Consider the following 25598-nt stretch of genomic DNA (forward strand, 5'->3'; position numbering starts at 1 on the left):
CTGCAGGGCAGACAAAGTTATCATCCCCTGTTTACATACAGGAGTTACATACATTATGTTAATGGTGAAAAGGACAGAATCCACTGTCAGGTAGATGGTGGTGAGGGGACAGCTTATCCCCATTGGATTCAGGAACTTTGGAGACCAAACTATCACACTTATTTTTATGTGCAGTTAAAATAATAAAAATCTGCTTTCTGTATGTAACCTCAGATTTCTAAAGAAAACCAGAAGCAAGATCCTCCTTGGTTTAAAGAAATGTATTTCTTCTGGCAGTTTGCACATTTTGATTTGTATAAATAACTTTAAAAATGTATTTACAGAGCACTGGGATCAGGCAGGATAGTTTTTTTTCCAGCAGTGTTGGTTTCAAAAACCCTTTCTGGAAAATAAGAGTCCCTTGTTTTTCTCCTTTCATCTTCTCTCTTATTGCAGGATGTGACTGGTAATGATTTTCTGTGTTACTTGAGAAAGTAAGTCAATATGTGTGAAATTCTTTGGGAAAGCCAGAGATTTTTTCTTCCCCTGGTAGAATGAAATAGTATTGGATGACATGGTGGTAATATGGATAATCTTATTTCGTTTCAGTTTGTGGAGTTCTGGGTGGTTTACAATTGGTAATGGTGATTCTACGTTCTCCTCAAAAAGCTTAGTTTTACAGTTTGGGGACAGTTTGTACTTCATTTAAAATTATGGTTACATATCAATGAGCGTCTTAATTAGCACTTTCAGAAACTGTTTATGATCGGAGACTGCAGTGAACACGGCTCTCTGTGTTCTTCCAGTGCACTGGTGTTGGAGCCCAGCCTATCTGGATTTCAGTTCTGGCTGTACCTTGCGGCGCTGGGAGACCATGGACAAGGTCCTTGGCATCTCTGAGCCTCAGTCTCATCCATAGAGAAAGTCATTGGTCCTGAAGTCATGGGCTTGTGGAGGTGGAGTGAGTTTTTTAGAGATTGGGTGCTTAGCGCTCTAAAAAGCATGCCTGGTGAAGCTCCATCAGTGCTCGACGCACAGGGAAGTCCAGTCTCCTGTTTAGGTTATTTTCAACACCAGGAGGAGTTGCTTTGGGTGATCTCAGGCCTGAAGTCAGCTGTAAATTGTCTATCTCTAGATCTGCATCCACTAATTTTTAAAATTTATGACAGCTTCCTTCAGTCACGTTAATAAATAGATTACACATATTTTACTTACTGTTCCCAAGAATTCTGTAAGTGGATGTTTATTTAACAACATTTACAGTGTTCACTGTTGGGCAGGTGTTGTTTTAAGTGCTTTACAAATAACAAACTCATTCAGGTTTCATGATAATCCCACAAGGGTTTAGATAAGGACAGGTATTGTTGCACACTCTATTTTACAAATGAGGGGATTGAGACACAGAGAGGTCGAGTCACATGCCGAGGGTCACTCACACAGTCAGCAACTGAGGTTTTTGAACTCTGACGTCCTGTCGCTGACCCACTGTGCTCTTCAATAAACTGGGATTCATGTCTGTTATTGGACTCCAGGTACCTCCCTGCCTGAGCAAGGGTGCCATGCTATATCTTCTCAGAGTCCTTGTTTCAAATTGTCATGAAATAATTTCCTTCTGTCTTTCTTTGGAAGTCTAAAGTAAACCATGTCACTTTGTTTTATTCCAGTTTTAATCATTGACATCTTTATACGATTTTTGAAGTGCTGGGGAGTGAGAGCCCGGTGTCCTTGTCAGACGCTGACTGATGGGGTTGGCTAACCCAGCATGTAGCACAACGATGTGAGGATCAAGGCGAGTGATGCGCAGGAGTACTGGGAGCTGCTGGTCGAGCCTGCTGCTCTTTGGGTTTGTTGCCTAACTGCTCTCTAGGAGCCAGCACAGCACATGCTGCTATATTTACATCTGGGGAGTGGTTTAAATGCTGCAAAGCCCTGCCAACTTACTATGCTCTTTCAGCCGCAGAACACATTTGGAATATGGTAAAAACAAGTGATATCCTTACTTTTCAGATGAAAAAGAGGTCAGCCACCTGCTCATAGTTAGTTCTTGGCTGCACTTGGCCTGGGGCCCACATCTCGTGAGAGTGCCGCCTGTCTGGCTCTCTGTTTCCTGTTACCTTAAAATGGAGTTTAATAACATCATTTCTGGAGCAGAGGTCAGTGGGCCTTTTGGAAAGTTGCTCCGTGGCAGAAGAAGTACCACCAATACATCTAAAAGCTGCCGTGTAGTGACTTCAGTGGGCCCCATTGAGCAGATTCTCTTCCCACCCCCAGATCTTCCATCCCCTCAGCTTGCAGATCAACTCCTTAGACCCCAGAGGTAGGTGATTCCAGTGTCTGAGAGGCTTGGTGGAGCAGTGGGCAGGACCCTCTGGCATGGTTTGGTCTGTGGAGCTGCCAGAGGGAGCTCACTGTGACTCCTCTCACTGCCAGGCTCTAGCAGGCTTTAGAGGGGGACCTGCTAAGAGGGGCTGTATTTTAAGGGGCAGTGCCAGGCAACCTGGCAAGTTCTAGGCAATTGGGATCAAATGGGCAGATGACCATGAGCCCAGTGGCCTTCACCTGTTGACCAGTAGTGGTGATGGGAACAACGTGCTCTTGGAAAATATCCAGGAAAAATTACCTCTGTGCTCTAGGAGTCTCTGAAACCTGCTTGTCAAATGGACTTGAGACATTCACAAAAAGTAGGTTGTTAATATGTATGTGTATATATATATAAATCACTTGCTTCTGGGGTGGGGGAAGCTCTCTCTGGGTACTTCTCTGAGTCAGGATTTAAATTCTCTGCACAGGAGTTGCATAGTCCCAGTTGCCTAAAATGGTTAATCTGAGAAGCTGCCAGTCAGTCACACCATGTGGGGGTTATCGTAGAGGAGCAGCAGGGCTGTCCTCCGTATCCCCTGGGTGCCTCTTCTGCCTGGCTCTGTGGCTGGGGTGTATATCTAGGAGGTGTGGGTCTATTGTATGGTGTTTGGAAGAGAAGGAAAGGTGAGTGGTGCCTTGAGGGCCAACATGTGGCTGCGGCCCTGCTGAGCTATGCGGCTGTGGAGGAGGATGTGGACCAGCCCTGAACGTGAGGCGGGTGAGAGGGGGGTGAATTTATTCTGTTTGATTTTCATTTTCTTAAGGAGATTATTAGGATTCCATATTGTCTGAGGTTATTTCTCATAGCAAAAAAAAAAGCTATGTTTTCTTTTTGCTATCCCATGCAGCAAGAGACTTGGGGATAATGAGACTGGAGGTGAAGGGGATCATTAAGACATACCTTAATCCAGCCCTTACACAGTCTTCTTCAGACTGGCTGGAGGGTTGGCAGAACATTATGTAAGAAGTGGAACGGACTTTGCTTTTTCTAACACTTCCAAAGGCTACAAATATCCCATGCAACTATTCAGGCCTGCACACTCAAGCCTGTGTTTCTGTCCTCCTTCTCCAAGAGATCAGAAGCAGGCTGCGGCCTCTTAGGAATTCTGCCAGATGGGGAGGGTGTCTGGTTTTTCTAGCACAGTTGAGCGATTCAGGTGGAAGAATGAAGTAGGCTGGGGAGGCTCTCGGGCCTGTATTAGAACCAAGGCAGCAGCAAGAGAGAACAGGCTGTTTGCTTCTTAGAATGCAGACGAGTGGGTGAGATGGCTGGCTTTTTCTTCGTTACTGCCAGCTGGAAGCTTTGCCCACAGATGTGACTGTTTATCTGTGGGTTTGATGTGTTTGTTTTCTTTTTACCCTAGGGCAGGGTTGTAAGAGTTCTTTATGTGTTCTAGACACCAGACCCTTATGAGGTAAATGATTTGCAAGTATTTTCTCCCTTTCTGGACATGTCTCTCTACTTTCTTAATAATGTTCAGACAAGATTTTAATGTTAATGAAGTTCAGTATATATCTATTTTTTCTTTTATCACTCTGCTTTTGATTCTGTATCTAAGAAATCATTGCTTAACCCAAGATCATAAAGATATTCACCTGTTTTATTCTGTGAGTTTCATAGCTTTAGCTCTTGCATGCAGGTCTTTGATCTGTTTTGAGTGAATTTTTGTGTGTGATATGAGGAAAGGGCCTAGCTTCATTCTTCTGTGTGTGAAGTTGTTAGAACACCATTTGTTGAGATTATTCTTTTCTTGTTGAATTACCTTGGCACCTTTTAGAAAATTATTCGACCATAAATGTGTGAGCTCATTTCTTGACTCTCAGTTCTGTTCCATTGGTCCTACATGTCAGGATCAGTATTTTGGAAGCTCTTGGGGTGATTCCACATACATTCTGGGTGGCGAGCGTTTGGACAGTTTGGGTGGGAGGCAGCACAATGCCAGGTTGCTGAAGTACTTCATGAGAGACGTGCAGATCGTCTGTTGTTAACTAAACCAGTGTTTCCCAAATTGGGCTGGTAAGAGTCACCAGCGATGGGGAGTTACCTGGGGAGACAAGGCCTGGTAAAGGGTGGAGAGGGGACCTGTGGCCTGTAGTTCTGGGCTCTCCGACGTGGACATTTTCTCTTCACCAATTGCCAGGTGGTTGAAACCTCCAGGAAGCTGCTTGTTTAGTGAATTGTGGTCAGTCCTATGGTCAGTGTGCTGGAGTGACGCAGGATGTGCTAGGCCAGACCAGTAGAAGACTGTATACCTGAACCATGATCCTTCCACAGAATTGTTTTTCTCACAGTATTCTTGGGGTGAAGCCATCACTCTGTCTTAAGGAAGATGACAAGAGAGAGCTCCTTGGAACTCCTGTCCATGTTTATTGTGAGCACTTCCCTGGTCACCTTATTTAGCCTTCTGCCATATATGGGGCTTCCTTGGTGGCTCAGAGGGTAAAGAATCTTCCCCACAATGGGTGAGACCCAGGTTTGATCCCTGGGTTGGGAAGGTCCCCTGGAGAAGGGAATAGCTACCCATTCCAGTATTCTTGCCAAGAGAATTCCATGGACAGAGGAGCCTGGCGGGCTACAGGCCATGAAGTTGCAAAAAGTCAGACATGATTGAGAGACTAACACTTTCACTTTTTCTGCCATATACACACAAATATTTTATACCTACATTTCCTTCTCATTTGCCTTGTTTATTTAAATTTCTGATTATGGAGGAAGTATATATAATTCAAGGACATTTGTGTTGTCTGCCCCACTAGCCTGAAAGCTTCATGAGAGAAGGGAGTTTTGGTTGATGGGAATGTCTCCAACACCAAGGACAGTGCCTGGCACATAGTAGACACTCTAAATATGTTGAGTGAATGAAAGGCCTGTCAAGATCAAACAGTGGAGAGGGCAGCTTATCTCTTTCAGCATCAGCAGCAGTCACTCTGCTTAGTTTTAGCTTCATGATACTGTGAATCATCAAAGTATGTGTTTCTCTGTATGAACCACTTGAAGATTAATGCCATATTCATGTCCATTCTAATGTGCTTGTAGGACTAACCTCCAAACTTTTCATTTATTTACTGAATTTGTCTTGTGTGCATCTCTGCAAGCTGTCTAAAATCACCTTTGAAATCTAGTAGGCTGTAAATAAACACTGTTTAATTGGTTTTGATGAGAATTTCTTAATTTCAATCTTTCCTCCTGATCTTCTAGGTTGGCAGAGGAGAAGAATTTTTTTTAAATCAAATTCCTCTTTCATTCTTCCCTCCTTTTTTTCCTCCTCCCTTTTTTTAAATTTTAATTTTTATTTTTTAGGATAGAATTTTTGCGGCATTTGAAGAGCTTTTTCCAGATTATGTTTAAAATCGAAACCAAGCCATGTGGTGAAGAACTCAAGGGAGGAGATAAAGTGCTGATGACCTGTGTTGGCGTTGGCTTCTCCAACCTTAGCAAGACCCTCAAGTGACATTGTCAGAAGATGAAAGGCCCAAAGGCTTCTAGACAACGCAGAAGCTGCCAAGGAACCAAAGGGACCAGATTCACCCAGGACTTTCCTAACTTTCTGTTTGAAAACAATCAGGATATCCGAACAAAAGACGTCTCTCTACCTTGTGGTTTTCAGCCATTTCTCTGGGGCAGACATTCCTCAGGAGGCCCAGTCACAGCGGGAGCTCCCTCTGCTTACCTGGATGAAGAGTGTGCCTTTGGGACACAGTTGTACTGCTGCAGCATCATGGCTGCATTTTAGCACTGCTTCCTGAGCCCACATCCTCAGGCTTCCGCCATATGGCTATCTTGCAGACCTTTGGAGTTTCTTACAGTTCCTTCTGCAAGGACTGACCCCCTTGAATCTTGGTTTCTGTGTAGGGATTAAATGAGATACTATGAGTGGAACCCCTTTATGAATAATGTCATGTCATGCAAATGTCAGAAATTGGTGTGTTAGACTATTTTATCCCTTGTCTTCTGAATGGACTGCTATCTTGGAGATACACTGCTCCCCATCTGGTTCATTGTATGTGGATTTTGGGGGAATGAATGACTAGGGAGTGCAAGGGTCCAACAAAAGTTATTGGATGTTTTCCATATCTCGGGTGTGCTATGCATGTTCTCATTTTATTCTCCCAATAGCCCAGTGATGTAGATTTTATTATCTCCACAAGAGAAATTAAAAAAGGATATTTTGTACCTTTTGAAACTTGCTAATATAGTGATATTAGCTCTCCTGATTTCAAGATCTAAGTATCAGAGTCTGGAATTTATGCTGCTTGCAAGCTAGTAAGGTAGATTATTACTGTTTCATGGATGCTAGCAGAAAACATGAAAATCTCATGTCATAGACAGAAAGCTTTATTACTCAGAGCACAAGAAGCAGCATGAGCTTCACTGGTTTCTTTCTCCAAGTCCCACAAGATGTGGAGGGTCTGCAGGTATGCTATGCACACCAGTGGTCTGCATCACAGGCAAGGAACATGCACATGTGGGAATTCCACCTCTTATAAGCCTGCTCTTTGTTCCAGATGGGGACATTACTTCACCCCTCAAGACTGCTTGGTGTGAACACATGATAATAAAGGGCCAGGATAAAAGCCTACCCAGCAGAAATGTGCAGGAACACTCAGGACTTGTGGCGATTGTACCTGCTGCTAGTAGAGGCTACATGTGGTGTGTGTAGGGGGTTCAGAGTTATTGGTTGTAGGGGAAATACCTGATATTTCCATTAGGATTCCAAATGATACTGTCTACCAGGATGGACTTTTGAAGTAAGGCATGGTCTTTACCTCCCCAGGTCGCTCAGTACCCTTTTCTTTTTTCAGTAAAAGGGGTCCAGAGGAAGTTTGTGCTCTCGTGTCTGAGGGTGTGGGAGGATGTGGAGTGGGGAGCTAACATTGACAGATCAGGCCATTTTGAACTGTGGTTGTCTACTTACTGAGAGCTCTACATGCTGTATTAGATTTCTGTTGCTGCATAACCAGTTACCACAAACTTAGTAGCTTAAAGTAGTACCATTTATCATCCACAATTCTATAGAGGTCCTGGTCTGCTTGCTTGGATTCTCTGGTTATGGCTTCACAAGGCTGATGTCAAGGTGCTGGGCTCCGGGCAGGAATACATTTCCAACCACATTTGGATTGTTGGCAGAATTGTTGGACTGGAGTTCCTGTTTCTGGCTGGCTGTCAGCTGCGGGCAACTCTCAGCTTGTACGTAGAGGCTGCCTGCATTCCTTGTAACTTGACTCCCTCCATCTTCAAGCCAGAGACGATGCATTGAATCCTTGTCATGCTTTGAGTCTGACTTCTTGTGATACCTTATATTAAGGTCATCTGGTCACAGCAGTACCTAGGTTAGTGTTTGAATAGCCGGGGCCAGGACTCTTGGACATCTGAAAATTCTGCCTACCACACATCAGTTCAGTTCAGTTCAGTTGTGTCCGACTCTTTGCGACCCCATGGACTGCAGCATGCCAGGCTTCCCTGTCTACCACCAACTTCCAGAGCTTACTCAAACTCATGTCCATTGAGTTAGTGGTGCCATCCAACCATCTCATCCTCTGTTATCCCCTTCTCCTGCCTTCAATCTTTCCCAGCATCAGGGTCTTTTCCAATGAGTTAGTTCTTCACATCAGGTGGCCAGAGTATTGGAGCTTCAGCTTCTGCATCAGTCCTTCCAATGAATATTCAGCACCGATTTCCTTTTGGATGGACTGGTTGGCTCTCCTTGTAGTCCAAGGGACTCTCAAGAGTCTTCTCCAACACCGAAGTTCAAAAACATCAATTATTTGGTACTCAGCTTTCATTATAGTCCAACTCTCACATCCATACATGACTACTGGAAAAACCATAGCTTTGACTAGACGGACCTTTGTTGGCAAAGTAATTTTATTTAATGCTGCTGACGTTCGAACCCAGATCCACCCATGCTCAGATATAGAACTAAGGAACCACATGGCTTTGGCTGTGTCCAGCAGGAACTTTCTGTCCCTTGGGACAAGATTGGGAAATGGGTCCTGTTGGTCAGTTTAGGGTGACATGTAGACACTGGGCAGATCATTACAGCCAGTATAATGGACGTGAGCCTCCATTTGCTGTCAACATGAAAGTATCTGGTGGTCTCCAGCCCTCTGACTGGTAACAGCTGCTTCTGGAGTGGTAGTGGTGATGCTGTAGGCAATAGGAAGACACATTTAATATTAATATTTATTTAAGCAGCCTACTGTCAGCTCCTCAGGTGCCCGAGAGAAGCAACAGGTCTCCTTGGGCGGAGGTTACTGGCACTTCTTAGTGACATTCTGCTCCTGCGGTCTCTGCCTTGTTCTTAGCTTAGTTCCTGGTTGGTGCAGCTACTGCTAGTATAGTTTGATGGGAGATTCCAGCACTTTGAGCTTGGTTGTCTATCTTGACCCCTTTACTTCCCTCTGTTGACAGAGACAGACCAGTCTGAATTCAATAAGACTAGTAATTTTTTTTTCTTTTTTAAGACATGTACACATGTTTTAGGGATCATGACAGAATCATGGCCTTGCCTTCCTGTCATGTTCCAAGCCCTGCTTCTGTCTTCTACCATCCTTCTCTGTTACATTCTGGGTGGACACCAGCCAGCCTCCTTCCATCATGATTATTTACCATATTCAACAAGACAGTTGATAAGGATGGGGGGGGAAGCTAGGGTGTTGCAACATGACATGCGGATGGGGAAACAGCAGGAGGAGGCACTGCTGAAATCCAGATTGCCCTCAGAGGGCAGCTGAACCTTGTGGTTTGTTTGTTTGTCTTTATCTTTTCTGATAAAAAGTGGTGAAGGACATCATTGATTACAGACCCAACCAAAAAGCCCCCAAACTTAGGTTGCACTGTGGTGCCTGTCCTCTCGTTGTCACTCTACAATGAAAAATGGTGAGGTAGCCATCCCGCTAGGTCTTTCCTGGGTAAGGCCAGTGCTGACAGTTAGTTTCGAGGTGGCCAAGTGGAAGAGATAAGGGTGTGAGAAGGCAGGGAAGAAAGTAGACAATTGGAGCAGAGGAGGCCTAAGGAAGTGGACAAAATTATAGGTAGATGGAGAAAAGGAAACACCAGGAAACTAAGGGATTACTTTAATTTTGGCCGTGCCTGAGGTGGGGGTGGGATTCAACTGGTGAGGTGAGGGGGCCAAAGCAGGGTGCAGAAGTGGATTTTTCCAGGGTATTGGTTATGGTGGGCGGATTAGAGTGTGGGGCCTCATTAACTTTACATGTTGGTGCTTTTTTGGAGACATGTGCTCGTGGGTGATTATAACAGTCTGTGATGGATGGAAAAGCAGCATCACAGGCCTTGTACCCAGCCTGGTCCTCTGCTGTTCCTCATCTGACTCCAGAGTGGAGGAGAAGTAACTTGCACTCGATCAGAGTTTCCATGTTTAGACCACCCTGGCCTGTTCTTTAGAAGTGACCAATAGTTAAGAGGAATGTCAATAGGCAAGCATAGTTTTTCTGTACTCTAGTTGACTAGGTCTGTGAAGACATTTGAGTGGGATAATTTATCAGTGTTTGGCCTCTTACAGAGGCCAAGCCACTTCACTCCTTTACTCAAGCAAATAGGGCTGTCGTATTTGTCAGGAGCACCTAGGTCCAGGACTCCTCTAATCCATGTCTTTCACTTGGCCCTTAATAGTTAGATAGCCTGACTCCATGCCCGAGGCACTGGCCTTTGGTCAGCATCTGTTGATGGACTGGGGCAGAGCTTTTGGCACATGGTCCACTTCCTGTCCTTCTGATTCTTCTGATACTGGTAGTTCTAGATGTGGATCCTGCTCTGCTGACGCCCTTGTGTTAAGTCTACAGGGGAGGGGATGCTGATCTTGGGAGGTAAGAGGCCCAGCTTGCTTTCTGGCCCATTTCAGCTACTGACCAGCCGTTATGGCATAAGTATTTCACTTCCACACACTTGGATTGCTTTTGGGAAATCAGGGTGGATGTATGAGGCCTTGTACCCAGCCTAGACCTCTGCTCTTCCTCACCTGACTCCAGAGTAGGGGAGAAGTAATTTGCACTCCATCGGAGTTTCCTGGTTTGGGTGCCCCCAAAACCAGAAAGATGACCTTCATTGCCTCCTCCATGCCACTCACATCCTCATAACATCGAGATGTTTCTCTGAAATCTCTTAGACACTCTTTATTACTGTGTTTTTCCCCCCATTCCCAACCCTCTTAAAGAGCTTTACATCTAAAATTTTCAAGTTGATTAGTTTGCTAATAATTTCTACTGTGATATGTGAAATCATGTATTCAAACTGATGAAGGTAGGTGAATTTCTAGAAATCAGAGACTGACTTAAATGAACTAGCCCAACAATGACGCATTTGGCAGCTTCATGTGTCTACTCTCTGAATACCCTGTCACCACACGGTCCTGAGGGTGGTGGACCTGCTGTTGGACTCACCAGTGGCCATTTGGGTAACTGGTCTCCTCTTGGGAGTGAATGCTGCTCCAAAGGGAGAGGAATGTTCGAGGCAGGCGCCTATTCCTGGTGCATCTTGGATGGTAGGACTCCTGAAGATATCACTTTAGTCTTTAAGGGAAGATATTGGTGGGACCATATATTTTGAAATGGTGCCTAGCTTGTTGCTTGGAGGGGTCCAATTTCAGGTCATGACAACTGACCTCAGGTTGTTTTAAATGCTGGGTACACTTGGCTCCCCATACTTCTCAAATTCTCCTCTCTCTGTCAATGCTCTGTTTCCACCTCTCTGCTGTTTTAGCTGTTAGGCAGTTAAAGGCGTTGTGCCTAATATCTGTAAGCTTTGAAGAACCAATGGGAAGGCTTACCAAAAAAAAAAAAATACTAGCTTCAAGTTAGGCAAAGAAAAAGAGCAAAAATAAATATCTACAAAATGAAACATTTTCAAATTTAAAATGTTGAAAACTATAAATGAGTTTGTTTCTTCACACACATTTCCAAGCACCTGCAGTAATTGCAAGGAGTTATTGCTAGTCATTTATTAAATGGGTTGCTGGTCAACCAAGCAGTTTAAAAAGCAAAATTATAAGGAGCCTTTCAGAAATTTGCCACGTGGCTGTATTTTAACATTTGTGGTTTGGTGACACTGTCATAAGAGGCCTAGAAAATAAAACCATGTAAGTCCTCCCTCCTCACTGAGCCATCTCTGTAATGTTAAAGCCTCAGCATCTCCGGAGGGACTTCCCCGGCCTATGGGGCATCCCCGACTATAGGTTCTCATACACTCCTGGGTGCCTTCTTCACACTTCACACCCTCAGTTATTGCTTAATTTTCTGTGTTAACCTGTTTTGATGTGAAGCGTGTTGATCTTTTACAATTTGGTGTGGCTATGGTTTTAAAGTTTTTTTTTAAAAGACCTTTAAAAAAAAAGATGAATTCAATCATTTGTGAGGAAAGCTTTTGGCTTCTTGAATTTCAGTAGAGCACTGCGGAAGTAGCAGGCATAGGAATGAGACTGTGTTTGCATATTATTAAATAGCTGAGTCTGTAGCCACATGGCATCGGGCAGATCCTCTACCTCATCTGTAAAATGGAAAATAGCTGCTGTCCACCCTGGTACTGACAGGACTTATTAAATGGTTATGTGTTAAATGCTTAGGATTCCTTTTAGCTGTTAAACCCCTGATGAGGATTCAAAGCAGTCTTTTACCTAACAGATTCATGTCTCCATGGGTCATAGGGTTTATCTTTATATCTGATACTTGGATGGACTCAGCCAGAAAACCAGAGGCAAGATGTGGCACCTGTAATGGGTTGAGGTCACACTGCTCCATGACATGTTATAGAGTTAAAAAGGGTGCCTACAGGCATCTCTGTGAAGTTCGCCATGTTCTAGCAGGACCCACTTGTCAGGGTGAAGTGAGCAGGCAGGCTGCCTCAGGGCTCAGCACTGCTCGGCTACTGTGTGCACCAAACCAAATGAAGAGCTCCCGTGTCATCATGCCAGAGTGTTACCTAAGGCTACCATGTGAGCAACTGCATGTCATCAGAACTCAGCTCTCTCCCTTCTCCCAGTATTGCTTTCAGTGTTTCTTCTCCATCAGGCATTCTCTTTAACATTCAGTTTTTAGCAACCTTGTGGTCAGAGAGATTCTACCCATTATTTAAAAAAAAAAAAAATCCTCCAGAATCATGTCTCCCTCTGGTTGACTCCAAAATGACCAGATCTGAGTCCTGTTCTCATCCCTGGAGTGGTAGGGATGTCAGCCTCAACCAAACTGTGTAGATTGAAAGGAATGGGTAAAGTGGTTCCTGAAGGAAAACCTGAATGATTTTACAAAGAGAAAAGACACTGGGAAGGCAGAAATAATAGTTGTCTATTATAGACTGCATTACCTAGTTCCCTGAATACTCTTGGGAGAACATCCTACATAACTACTTGCCCACTGCCATCTTTCACCATCCAAAATCTTCCAGGATCATGGTATAGGATAGGGTGTACAAGAACTTCCCTGGTGGTCCAGCGGTTAAGAATCTGCCTGCCAACGCAGGAGTCACAAGTTTGATTCCTGGTCCGGGAAGATTCCACATCCCATGGGGCAACTAAGCCCATGCTTCACAACTGCTGAGCCCATGCACCCTAGAGCCTATGCTCTGCAACAGGAGATGCCACCGCAGTGAGAAGCCCGTGCATTACAACTAGAGACAGCCCTCGCACAGCAACGAAGACCCAGCACAGCCATAAATAAATAAAAAGAATTGAGTGAGCAAGAATGAATTCAGTTCAACACGTGTTTCCTGACAAAAGGCAAGACTTTTGTACCCGGAAGGCCAAAGTTAAAATGGACACTGGGCAAAAGTTTATCATTTTAGCTAGTGGTATTCTTGGGCTGGGAGGAGGAGTATACCAGGGTGGTAACACAGAGGGAGGAGAACCGGCAGTGGGAACACCATGTGGGCTGTGGACAGGAGGAAGGGTAGGAGGCCAGCTTGAAGAAAGGAGGACATGCAATGTCTGTTGGTGCTTTCCATCGTGGTTCTGTCTTTTTCCACCTCTGGAAAGACAAACTCAGAAGTGGGGAGGAAGATCAAGGCTTTTTCCCATTGCCAGGAATACAAGAATTAAAATGATAATGACAGTGACATGAAAAGCTAGCCCTAGAAGAGCACTGAAGACATATATAAGTGATGACAGGAATTAGGATGGGGACATGATGGGTATTATTCTTATTTCCAAATAACTTGCACTATTTTGTTTTTATAGTTATATACCTGTTTCTGTGTGTGTATATGTTTACTTATATGAAGAATCTCAGGTGCAACTCCCATTATTTTTCATCAGCTGCAAGGCAAATAAAAGATTAAGCATCCTCTTTGTCCTACTCCTCTGCACCTTCCCTTAAAACACACACAGACACACACAGACACACACAAGCAACTTACTTATGATGTAGTTGGGGCCTGTGGAAGGAAGTGCCACAGATGGAGAGGAATCCAAGGCCTGCTCATGATACTGCCTAAGTGGCTTACCTCTACCCTTGCCTGTCTTCAGGATTCTGGGTCAGAGCACTGTTTCACCTCTTAATTAGATTACGTTAGGTCTGCTGTAATGTTTCCCAGAGCATGTTCTGTTGTACACTAGCATCATACAATGCTTTCCCTGAAAAAGTGAAAAGAAAGTGTTAGTCGCTCAGTCGTGTCCCACTCTTTGTGATCCCATGGACTGTAGGCTGCCTGGCTCCTCTGGGTGAGAATACTGGAGTGGGTTGCCGTTCCCGTCTCCAGAGGCTCTTCGTGATCCAGGGATCAAACCTGGGTATCCCACACTGCGGGCAAATTCTTTACTGTCTGAGTCACCAGGGAAGCCCTTTTCCCTGAAAAGCCAACTTAATATAGGTGTAGACGGTGTTGCAGTCTCTAGTGCAGGTTTGGAGGCCACAATGTGTACTAACATAGCAGAAGCTCTGAGGAGTCCTGTAGCTGAAACTGTCTTTGTTTTACTACTGCTTTTCAAACTGACTTGGACATTGAACTTTCCATACCTCCACCCACAAAAAAGTATTGCATGTAGTGCTTTTATTCTGCAAATCATATTTGACAGGTACTTGGTCTTCAGGTACTTGGTCTAGTAGGATTTTTTTTTAGGAAAGATAAACTCTGCCATTTGTGATTGGAATATTTGTAAGAAGTCAAGCAGTTGGAATAATAAGTCAAGCGGTTAGAATCTAGTGACTAACCCTTGCCCCCATCTTACAGCATTGACACCCACACCCATGAGCTTCAGAGTATGGGCCCCACCTAGTCCTATACCATCTTACCTTCTTATCGGGCTTCTGGGAATTACAAGGGTCAGAAATGGGACTAGGCTGGGATTTTGTGTGTGTGTGTTGTGATAAACTACAATGTCCCTAATCTCTTGAGGGGGCTTCCCAAGTAGCTCAGTGGTAAAAAACCCATCTGCCAATGCAGGAGATGTGGATTCAACCCCTGGGTCGGGAAGATCCCCTGGAAGACAAAATGGCAACCTACTCCAGTATTCTTCCCTGGAAAATCCCATGGATAGAGTAGCCTGGTGGGCTACAGTTTATGGGGTCACAAAGAGTCAGACATGACTTAGCAACTGAGCACAATCTCTTTAAGAGTCACATTGACTGTTCTTTCCTTCTCGGCTCAGAACCTTAACATGGCAGTGGAACCCACCTGAGCTCTCAACGGGAGGGGGTCAGAAGATGTTCTACTGACTTGGGAGCCCAGAGAGAGCGCCAGAACCCTGTGAGGGCTTAGCCCAAATCTTGGTAATAGGTCAAGGAGAAACCCTTGGGGAAGGAGCACCATAAAATGATTGGCCCATATTTTTACATTTCAAGCCATATTCAAGCCTGAGCGCCCAAACACCTGGATTTTCAGAACTCTGACCTGGGCACCACTTGCCAGCAGCTATCACCAAGATGTGAAGACTGGGCCCTCAAAGCAGTGGGTCTGGGAATGTGGAGAGGCCTTGGGCTTTTTAAACAGGCATTTTAACAGATGCTGGTTTAGTTGTTGTTAAGTTGTGTCCGACTCTTATGACCCAAGGACTGTGGCCCACCAGGTTTCTCTGTCCATGAGGTTTCCCAGGCAAAAATACTGGAGTGGGTTGCCATTTGAATTGCACTTGCAACAAGCCCCTACTGGCCCTGCTCCTCTGTTAATAAGCTGTCCAGAAAAGAGCCTGCCTGGATACTCTCTGAGTGTCTTCTTCAAAATGTACAACTTAAGTAGGAGCTTTCTTTTTTTTTCTCCAGCATATTTTTTTTATTTCAAGGAAGGTAAAAATGCAACTGAAACACAGAAAAAGATTTGTGTAGTGTACAGAGAAGGTGCTGTGACTGATAAAACGTGTCAAAAGTGGTTTGTGAAGTTTTATGCTGGTGATTTCTCACTGGACAATGCTCCATGGTCGGGTAGACCAGTTGAAGTTGATAGTGATCAAATAGAGACATTAATTGAGAAAAATCAGTGTGATATCCAAGTGGATGCTTTTTAAAGCTGTTGATGCTGTACATAAAGGAAAAGCTTTTGCATCTCTTAACAACCTGAGTGGGTACTATTTGCAGTTCTGAGTTTTGTCTTCTGGGAGTTCAGAAGGTGAAATAGCAAAGGTTTAATCAGAGTCCTGAATGTGACCCAGGTTAGGAAATAACAAAACAAACTTGAACTCCTGTTCACCCACCTGAGAGGAAGAAAAATGCAAAAGGAAGTGGAAAACAACCAAACCTCAGATGGAGGGAGCAAGTGGCAAGTGCCCTTCTTAAGAATACCAAGAAAACAACATTGGCATGGAAACCAGACAGTGGCAGGGGGGAGCTGCCAGGGGAACAGCAAGGAGTCAGTCCCGCAGGGACTGTCCTGGTTGTCTCATCTGTTTGCCCCTGACCTGAGGGGACTGAACACCAAGCATCTCATATGACTTGTATATTCTTGTGTGACTCCAAGTGTTAGGAACTGCCACTGTTATGAGTAATATACAGATTCACTTTAAAGTAGCACTGAATTCATAATTCATAAAGTATTTTCTCAGTGAACAGGTTCCTTCATGTGGAAAGAGGTCTGTGAAAATTTTAGATGTTTAAAAGAGGTTCTCATGCTTTCTTAAAAAGATTAGAATGACTGTTATATTGAATGCAATTATTTTCTCCCCAGTGGTAGTCTTCCTGTTGGTTACCCATCTGGAATGTTTGAATTTGTTGGCACAAATCTTGACTGTCTGCTTGTGTCTGGGGAAGGGATAGGTTAGGAGAGAGAAGCAATGGGAATATAATAAAGAGTGGCCCTTAGCAAACTGTGGATGCTGTGTGCCATTACCACCATCCTCCTTCCAGACCGCCCACCCTGCTACTAGGCAACAGTTAGCACAGGACCTTTAGTGGTCCTGCTCAGCCATTGGTTGTCTCCTCAGTGGCTCCGCCCCCCCACCCTGCCCCCCAAGCAGCCGTCAGTGAGTGACCGTTAATGATCCTGCTCAGTCATCGGTCGGTGCCCCAGTGGGCCCCTCCCACAAGCGACCAACTGTCCAGGAGCAACCTTAGTGAGGCCATTCAGCCAACCTTCAGTGGAGTGGTTGGTGGTCGTCAGGCAGAGAGTAAGGTAAGGGGTGGATCCTGGCCTTCTTCCCCGTGGCCCTCCAGCTTACCTGGCTTCAGGCCAGTAAGTGAGTGGAGGGGCCCAGAGAACAGGCTGGGGGCTGTGTCCTAGAGGCTGTCCTAGAGCTCTCACCAAAGCCACCGGCTGGCTGGACCCAGACCTTGAGGCTACAGTGAACCTCTCCCCTACCCCCACCCCTGTGACCTAATGGCAGCAGCCATATGCCTAGAATGTCATCTGCGGGACCTGGCCCCCCCACCATTTGGGCGGCCTGAGGAGCTGAAGGCGAGAGGTCCTGGGCACCTGGCTCCCTCAGGGATGACAGCTGAGCAGGGTCTAGGGTCCTGGTTCTGAAGGAACCATCAACTGAGAGCTTTTCAGCCAGGACCTGGACCTCACAGGGGAAAAGTTGAGCCTTGGGACCTCATCATTTCTTGTCAGAATGGAGAGTAACATTTGTTTGGTGGATATTTACAGGAACATTGTTATCTAACCATACCTGACCTCAGTAACAAAGGCTCTGACACCAAGAAGTCTGCAACAACTAACCCTACTCCTTCACTTTTCCTAGAAAAGGACTTTGCTGAGAGCTTTTGTTGGGGGGGAGATTTGGGAGTTTTAAGGCATGAGCACCATCTTCTTGCACACCCCTGCAATAAACTTTTCTCTGTTCCAAACTCCCACGTTTTGGTATTGTTTGGCCTCACTGTACATTGGACACATAAACTTACTTTCTGGTAACAGGAAGACTGGAGATCATATCAGTTATTGAGCTGTTCTCAATCATCATTCAAAGAGAGGACGTTCCATTTGGCATCATGATCTGCTGATACTAAAATGTGTCCCAGCTCAGCCTTCTTGCTTTGAGATAAAGTGCTGTGTTCTTCCCTCAGGATGTTTTCTTCTGTAATGTAGCAGCCTTGCAAGGTGGTAAGTGTTCAGATTTCCCTGACTCACAACTCCTACTCCTTTATGGATTTCAAAACACTTCCAGGAACATTATCTCCTTTCATCCTCACAGGCACATATGTTTAGGCTTAGAGAAGCTGTGAGACTAAATCAAGTTTACACAGTTAGTGGAGAAACTGGAAATGAACACAAAGTCTTTGGTTCCATTAGATCTGAACCATGGTATACATGTGTCTCAAGCCGGCCATACCTCTGTGTGCTTTCAAATGGATATTCTTAAATATTTGTCCAGTACTTAGAGTTGAAGAAATAACAGAAGTAATTCCTGTGAGGAAAGGGTGGAAAAGGAGAATGCTAGAGGTAACATCCCAGCTTTTGCACATCTCAGCAAAACAAAAGCTCTGCTTTATCATCTTTGTTGCTCAAGCATTCCCCTTGGAAGTTGTGTTAGTCAGGATTGTGTGTGTGTGTGTGTAAGTGTAACTAAGTGAAAAAAAAATAGGCTTAAGCAAAATCAGGAATATATCGATCGTTAAACTCTAGGGAATTAACTTGCTTTGGGCGTAGCTGGATCCATGGACTTGAATGATGTCATCAAAGGGCATCATGTTTGCTCCATATGTCTGTTCTTCTATTTCATTCTCACCAGGATCTTCTCACTGATGGTGGCAAGAGGCTGTCAATTCTTTGCTTACATCCTATCCTTTGAGCAGTTGGAACAGAGTCTCCCTAACAGTTTCCAACAATGTCCCCAAAGAATTGAGCATCATGTGATTGAGTTGGGTCATTTGCCCAACCAGAAATCAATGACTATAACCAGAGGAATTTGCTGCTCTGATTGTGCTTGCCTGGGTCACGTGCCAGTTCTTACAGCCTGAAAGAGTCAAGCTCCCAAACCATTTGCACTGAGGGTGGGGGAGGTGGTACATCACAGATGTACCTTAGCTTCTGATGCCAAAAGACAAGAAGATAGATACTGGGCAGGCCAGAGCAACAAATATGGACTATAGAAATGTTCTTCTGTCCACCTTAATGGGCTTTCCTGATAGTTCAGTTGGTAAAGAATCTGCCTGTGATGCAGGAGGTCCTGGTTTGATTCCTGGGTCAGGAAGATCCGCTGGAGAAGGGATAAGCTACCCACTCCAGTATTCTTGGGCTTCCCTTGTGGCTCAGCTGGTAAAGAATCCACCTGCAAGGTGGGAGACCTGGGTTCATCCCCTGTGTTGGGAAGATCCCGTGGAGAAGGAAAAATCTACCCACTCCAGTATTTTGGCCTGGAGAATTCCATGGATTGTATAGTCCATGGATTCGTAACTCGAGTCAGACATGACTGAGTGACTTTCACTTTCAACTTTCCACCTAAATACCTGGCAGCTTATCAATATATTCCTTTAAACCAGACTCAGGATGCTCCCTGAGCAGAGTGCTAATTAATACCATTTTCTCTGTTCCATTCCATTACAGATTAGTTTCCTGGGCATCTTAACAACTGGCTCCCTCTCATTCCGCCTCTGTCTTTACCAGGTGAGGTAGCTGGAGAGCAGAGGGACTCATCCAGGACAGGGCAGAGTTCAGATCAGATCCTGGCCCTAGACCTTTGGCTGCTAGACCAGCAGTTACCACTGACTTTGTCACTTGAGCAGTCCAGCAGCACAGCCTCTCGTATCCCAGAGCCTACCTGGGTTCTGCTAGGACCTGAGATTGGTATGGGTTGTAGCTTCACTGAGAGTTCTATAGACTTAGAAATTAAGCCATCCTGGCCTGAGATAATCACAGCCGACTTAAGGCTCTGCAGAGGATGGTGGGTCACTGTGCTCACTGCAGGGTATTCTTCCTGTCATTCAAAATATGTGCATTGATTTAGTTAAAAGAGCATGCTTGAGTCCCCAAAAAGAAACCATGTGGGAAGAAATATACTAAGTATCACTAGGAGCAGCCTAGGCTTGTAAGACTAGGGAGGGGACTTGCATTTTTTGCTTTATCTTTTTAAGTGATTTGGAAGCAGACACCAAGCCATAGTAGGATATCTGGGGGAATCACTTTTGGCCCTGAACACAGGGTTGAAGAAAACTGGCAGAATACCACTGATGGGGAACTGGGTGAGATCTGGGGATTGAAGAGACAATTAAGGACCCAAACGTGAGTCTGCTACAGACCCAGAAAAGCGAAGGTGTTCCAAGGATAAGAACTTTCTCTTGCAGTGACACTGATCCTGCTAAGCAATGTACTTGGTCCACTGGACCTGACAGTGTCAAGACCCTATTGGCTGGTGAGCAATGGTGATCATGGTCCAGCCAGCCTAGCCTCCTCACTTCTGAGAAATTTACAAATAAGAGAAAGATAATTGTTGAACCAGCCTCACCTAGATTTTGACCTAAAAGGGACTTGCCCAGCTTCTTAGTAAGGCTTTCCTCTACATGATTCGCTCCTGTCATCAAATGTGTCCTGAAATGGTAAAGATTTGCCATTGCTGAGGATATCCAGCATTATGAAATATAAATCTGTGTAAATCCTATAGGCAGCAGAGGGTTTCCTAAGTATTACACAGGACTTCTCTGTGGAAATAAAGTTCTCACCTTCCCAGGTGATTACTTTGGGAAGATCCTGTTCATTTACACAAGCAGGGGAGCACTTTACACCATTGCCTGAGAATGGCTGGTGGCCCCAGCTATCCTTGGAACTTTCCTTCTTACTCTTCTCTCCCTCTGCTGATTGCTTCTCAGAATGGGCCTGGGTCTGTCTCCACCTTTACTTTGTCTTTCTTCTTTTGTACCAAGTGAAATCTGCAGAGACTAGACTGGCAGAGGCCATGGATGTATCCTTTTGAAGCACTAGTACATCTAAGGATGCTGGTAGTTCTGGACCACTGAATTTTTTCTTGTATTACAAGAAAGGAAGAAATGGTAAAGTTGGATAAAATTGAGTCATTTTTTTCCTTTCCTGTTTTTTCTGATCAACCATAAGCAAACCCTTTAGAAAACCACAGAAGAGATGTACCTGGAATAAAATGAAACTTTAAACGCCCATGGAGGAGGTGAGGTGGAGGTGGGGGTGGGGAGGGGTGTGTGGGCAGAGGCCCAGATGGGTGTGCACAAAAGCTTGAAAGCAAGCTAGGGATGGGACAGCTGGCCAAATCTCTACCGTGCCTCTGCTGGGGTCTTTTGATTAAATTTTCACAGGCCTACAGCAGTGCTGGTACATGGCATGGTGGAGTGGGTTATCTTTAAAGATAATTCCACCTTCAAAATTTGATACACTTAAAACAACTGGTGGGCAGCTGATGTACAGCACAGGGAGCTCAGCTGTTATGACCTAGAGAGGTGGGATGGAAGCTGGGAGGAGGGGAGGTTCAGGAGGGAGGGGATATATCTATGCTTATAGCTGATTCATGTTGTACAGCAGAAACGAACACAAAACTGTAAAGCAATTATACTCCAATTAAGAAAGAAAAAAGATTTGACACACTTTCAAGTGGTATATCCAAGACTGAAAGCAATGCCAAAAAAAAACAAAAAAAATCCCAGACCCAGGATTTTATTTCTCCTTCCCAAGACAGTCTCCACTGAAGAACCGTCTTTGGTGACTGTGGAGACACCAGCCTTCCTCAAGCTGAAGAACTTGGTGTGATGTGATGTGATCCTCTCCCACAGCACCCTCATCCCTATAGCCAGGTGCCCAGAGATTTCTACAAGCTGAGGCCTCAGGTTGGGCTCACAGGTGAGTGAGGGAAGAGCTGGGGCTGGACAGGCCCTGAGGCATGGGCAGGCTTGGGTTGGGGTGAGGGAAACAGAGAAGAGGCTGCTGGCCCCTGACAGTGCCTAGGGGAGACTCTCATTGTACAGAGAAGCTTGACCTGGATTCACTTACTTCCTGTGGGATCTTGATCACCAAAACCATCTGGACTGAAGGACAAGAACAGCTTGATCTCCTCCTTAGAGCTGACCTCATTTGAACACTAAATCAATAAATGATGATTTAATGGAGCTGTTGCTGGGAATCAAGTATCTGACATCTCAAATAGAAGATTTTTTTTTTTTCTAAAGCCACAACCTGTTCCTTGTTGCCCTTTGGGTTATTCTCTTTCAGTGGGAAAGTGGCTTCCCACTGTCTTCCCTCCATGCTCCCACCCTTGAGGAGGCTTGAAAACACACTGAACAGCTGCTCCCACAATTATCTGAAAGGGCCCATAGTGTCCGGGTCAGGAGATTCTCCCAACATGTAGAATGAGGAGTTAGAGAATGAAAGAGGAGATTATGGTCTTTTCAGAAGAAAATCTCTAGAGGAGAAATATCCGAGTAACAAATACCAGTTCATATTCTGAGTATCTCCCCAGTTCTCCGAGACTCTACTTTCAAGGAAATTGTGTGGCTCTGGGCATGGTGCCTTTCATCCAGTACTGGTGATGTGCCACTCATTTCCATCTTCTATTAGTTTGCCATGGAGAGCAGGCAGTTAAGCTATGTCTCTCTCTGTGTGTCTTATCCTAGAGACAAAGATGCCAGTTTCTTACTTCACTTCTTGTCTGTCTCTCTGTTCCTCTCCCTTTCTTGTGCCCTGAGAGGTAGTGTTGGAATGTGGAGTTGGCTGTTGGGAATAGAGAAGGATGAGTCCCATGTTCTCCAGGATGGTTGCCAGACAAAATGCCCGGACAAAGGCTGGGAATGGGGCCTTGGGTGCCAGCTGTTGGGTGCCTGGCATGCTCCCTACTCTGCCAAGGCACATGGTTCTCATTGTCTCTGTTTTCCCAACTTGCAGCCACTCTGAACGCCCTCTTCTTCAAATACTTGAACCTCTTGGAAACTGGACTCCGAACCCTATTCCACTGGAGTTTAGGCTACCCTATCAGAATTTCCATCTAGGCTTTCAAGTTATTTTTAGAGAAAAACTGTGAGAGGGGAGTAGTGGAATAGGAAAGTGGTCTAAGGACAGTTATTCTGTTGTTGTTCAGTAGCTAAGTCATGTCTGACTCATTGCGACCTCATGGACTGCAGCATGCGAGGCTCCTCTGTCCTCCACTGACTTCTGGAGTTTGCTTAAATTCATATACATTGAGTCGGTAATGCTATCTAACCATCTCATCCTCTGCGACCCCCTTCTCCTTTTGCCTTCAGTCTTTCCCAGTATCAGCATCTTTTCCAGTGAGTCTACTCTTTGCATCAGGTGGTCAAATTATTGGAGCTTCAGCTTCAGCATCAGTCCTTCCAATGAATATTCAGGGTTGATTCCCTTTAGGATTGACTAACTTGATCTCCTTGCTGTCCAAGCAACTCTTAACAGTCTTCTCGAGCAACACAGTTTGAAGGCATCATTTCTTTGGCACTCAGCCTTCTTTATGGTCCAACTTTGATATCTGTACATAACTATGGGAAAAGCCATAGTTTTGACTATATGGACCTTTGTTGGCAAGGTGTTGTCTACCTTTTAATATGCTATCTAGCTTTGTCATAGCTTTCCTTCCAAGGAGCAAGTGTCTTTTATTTTGATGACTGCAGTCACCATCTGCAGTGATTTTGGAACCCAAGGAAATAACATTTGTCACTGCTTCCACTTTTTCCCTTCTATTTGGGGACTGGATGCCATGATTTATTTTTTCAATGTTGAGTTTCAAACCAACTTTTTCACTCTCCTCTTTCATTCTCATCAAGAAGCTCTTTAGTTCCTCTTCACTTTCTGCCATTAGAGTGGAATCATCTGCATATCTGAAGTTGTTGATATTTCTCCTGGAAATCTTGCTTCTAGCTTGTGATTCATCCAGCCTGGCATTTTGCATGTTGTACTCTGCATAGAAGTTAAATGAGAAGGGTGATAACATACAGACTTGTCTTATTCCTTTCCCAATTTTGAACCAATCACTTGCATCATGGCCGGTTCTAACTGTTGCTCCTTGGCCTACATACTGGTTTCTCAGGAGACAGATAAGGTGGTCTGGTATTCCCGTTTCTTTAAGAATTTTCCACAGGTTTTTTTTTTGTGTGTGTGATCCACACACTCAAGAGCTTTCACATCGTCAGTGAAGCAAAAGTAGATATTTTTTTGGAACTAACTTGTTTTCTCCATGATCCAACAAATGTTGGCAATTTGATCTCTGGTTCCTCTGCCTTTTCTAAACCCAGCTTGTCCATCTGGAAGTTCTCGTTTCACATACTGCTGAATCTTGGCTTGAAGGAATTTGAGCATAACCTTGCTAGCATGTGAAATGAATGCAACATTTCCCTTCTTTGGGGTTGGAATGAAAGCTGACCTTTTCTAGTCCTATAGTCACTGCTGAGTTTTCCAGATTTGCTGACATAGTAAATGCAGCACGTTACCAGCATCATTTTTTAGGGTTTTAAATAGCTCAGCCAGAATTCCATTACCTCCACTAGCTTTGTTTGTAGTGATGCTTCCTAAGTCTCACTTGACTTCACACTGTAGGATGTCTGAATCTAGGTGACCATGCTGCTGCTGCTGCTGCTGCTAAGTCGCTTCAGTTGTGTCCGAGTCTGTGCGACCCCATAGATGGAAGCCCACCAGGCTCCCCCATCCCTGGGATTCTCCGGGCAAGAACACTGGAGTGGGTTGCCATTTCCTTCTCCAATGCATGAAAGTGAAAAGTGAAAGGGAATTCGCTCAGTCGTGTCCGACTCTTAGCGATCCCATGGACTGCAGCCTACCAGGCTCCTCTGTCCATGGGATTTTCCAGGCAAGAATGCTGGAGTGGGGTGCCATTGCCTTCTCCAAGGTGAGTGACCATACTATCATGGTTATCTGGGTGATTAAGACCTTTCTTGTATAGTTCTTCTTTGTATTCTTGTCACCTCTTTTTAATCTCTTCTGCTTCTATTAGTTACTTACCAGTCTTTGATTGTGCCATCTTTGCATGAACTGTTCCCTTGATATATCCATTTTTCTTGAAGACATCTCTAGTATTTCCCATTCTTTTGTTTTCCTCTGTTTTTTTGCATTGTTTATTTAAGAAGGCCTTCTTATCTCTTCTTGCTAGTCTCTGTAACTGCATTCATTTGGGTATATCTTTCCCTTCCTCCCTTGCCTTTCATTTCTCTTCATTCCTCAGCTATTTGTAAAACCTCCTCAGACAACCACTTTACCTTCTTGCTATTTCTTTATCTTTAGGATGGTTTTGATCACTGCCTCCTATACAGTGTTATGAACTTTTATCCACAGTTCTTTAGGCACTCTGTCTACCAGGTCTGATCCCTTGAATCTATTTGTCACCTCCACTGCATAATCATAAGGGATTTGATTTAGGTCATACTTGAATGGCCTAGTTATTTTCCCTACTTTCTTCAATTTCAGCCTGAATTTTGCAATAATGAGCTCTTGATCTGAGCCACAGTCAGCTCCAGGTCTTCTTCTGGCTGACTGTATAGAGCTTCTTGATCTTTGGCTGCAAAGAACATAATCATAACTAGAACATGCAAGCAACCTAGATGTCTATTGACAGATGGATGGATAAAAAAGTCATGGTACATATACACAATGGAATATTACTCAACCATAAAAAGGAATGACTTTGAGTAAGTTCTAATGAGGTAGATGAACCTAGAACCTATTAAACAGAGTGAAGTAAGTCATAAAGATAAATACTGTATTCTAACATATATATACAGAATCTAGAAAAATGGTACTGAAGAATTTATTTACAGGGTAGCAGTGGAGAAACAGACATAGAGAATAGATTTATGGACATGGGGAGAGGGGAGGCGAGGGTGAGATGTATGGAAAGAGTAACATGGAAACTTATATTACCATATGTAAAATAGATAACCAAGGGGAATTTGCTGTGTGGCTCAGGAAACTCAAACAG

The 25598-nt window shown here is 44.5% G+C and overlaps 1 protein-coding gene and 1 long non-coding RNA gene across 4 annotated transcripts in view; one reads left to right on the forward strand and one right to left on the reverse strand.

The window, feature by feature from the left end:
- RCL1 (RNA terminal phosphate cyclase like 1) overlaps positions 1-6524 on the forward strand; it is an 88856-nt gene extending 82332 nt beyond the window's left edge. For all 3 annotated transcript variants that reach the window (XM_043486869.1, XM_043486868.1, XM_043486870.1), the window contains one exon: positions 5642-6524. In XM_043486869.1, the coding sequence (XP_043342804.1) occupies positions 5642-5792 (151 nt within the window). In that variant the 3' untranslated portion in view covers positions 5793-6524. The remainder of the gene's footprint in view (positions 1-5641) is intronic.
- A 1616-nt stretch (positions 6525-8140) lies between these two features.
- Positions 8141-13917, reverse strand: LOC122453263. Its single transcript, XR_006272989.1, has 3 exons — positions 13790-13917; positions 10741-11121; positions 8141-8488 (listed from the first exon to the last, which is right to left on the reverse strand). It is a non-coding gene; the product is annotated as an uncharacterized LOC122453263 (long non-coding RNA).
- Positions 13918-25598: the final 11681 nt, after the last annotated feature.

The sequence above is a fragment of the Cervus canadensis genome, chromosome 14 (assembly GCF_019320065.1).
Source record: "Cervus canadensis isolate Bull #8, Minnesota chromosome 14, ASM1932006v1, whole genome shotgun sequence".
Lineage (NCBI taxonomy): Eukaryota > Metazoa > Chordata > Mammalia > Artiodactyla > Cervidae > Cervus > Cervus canadensis.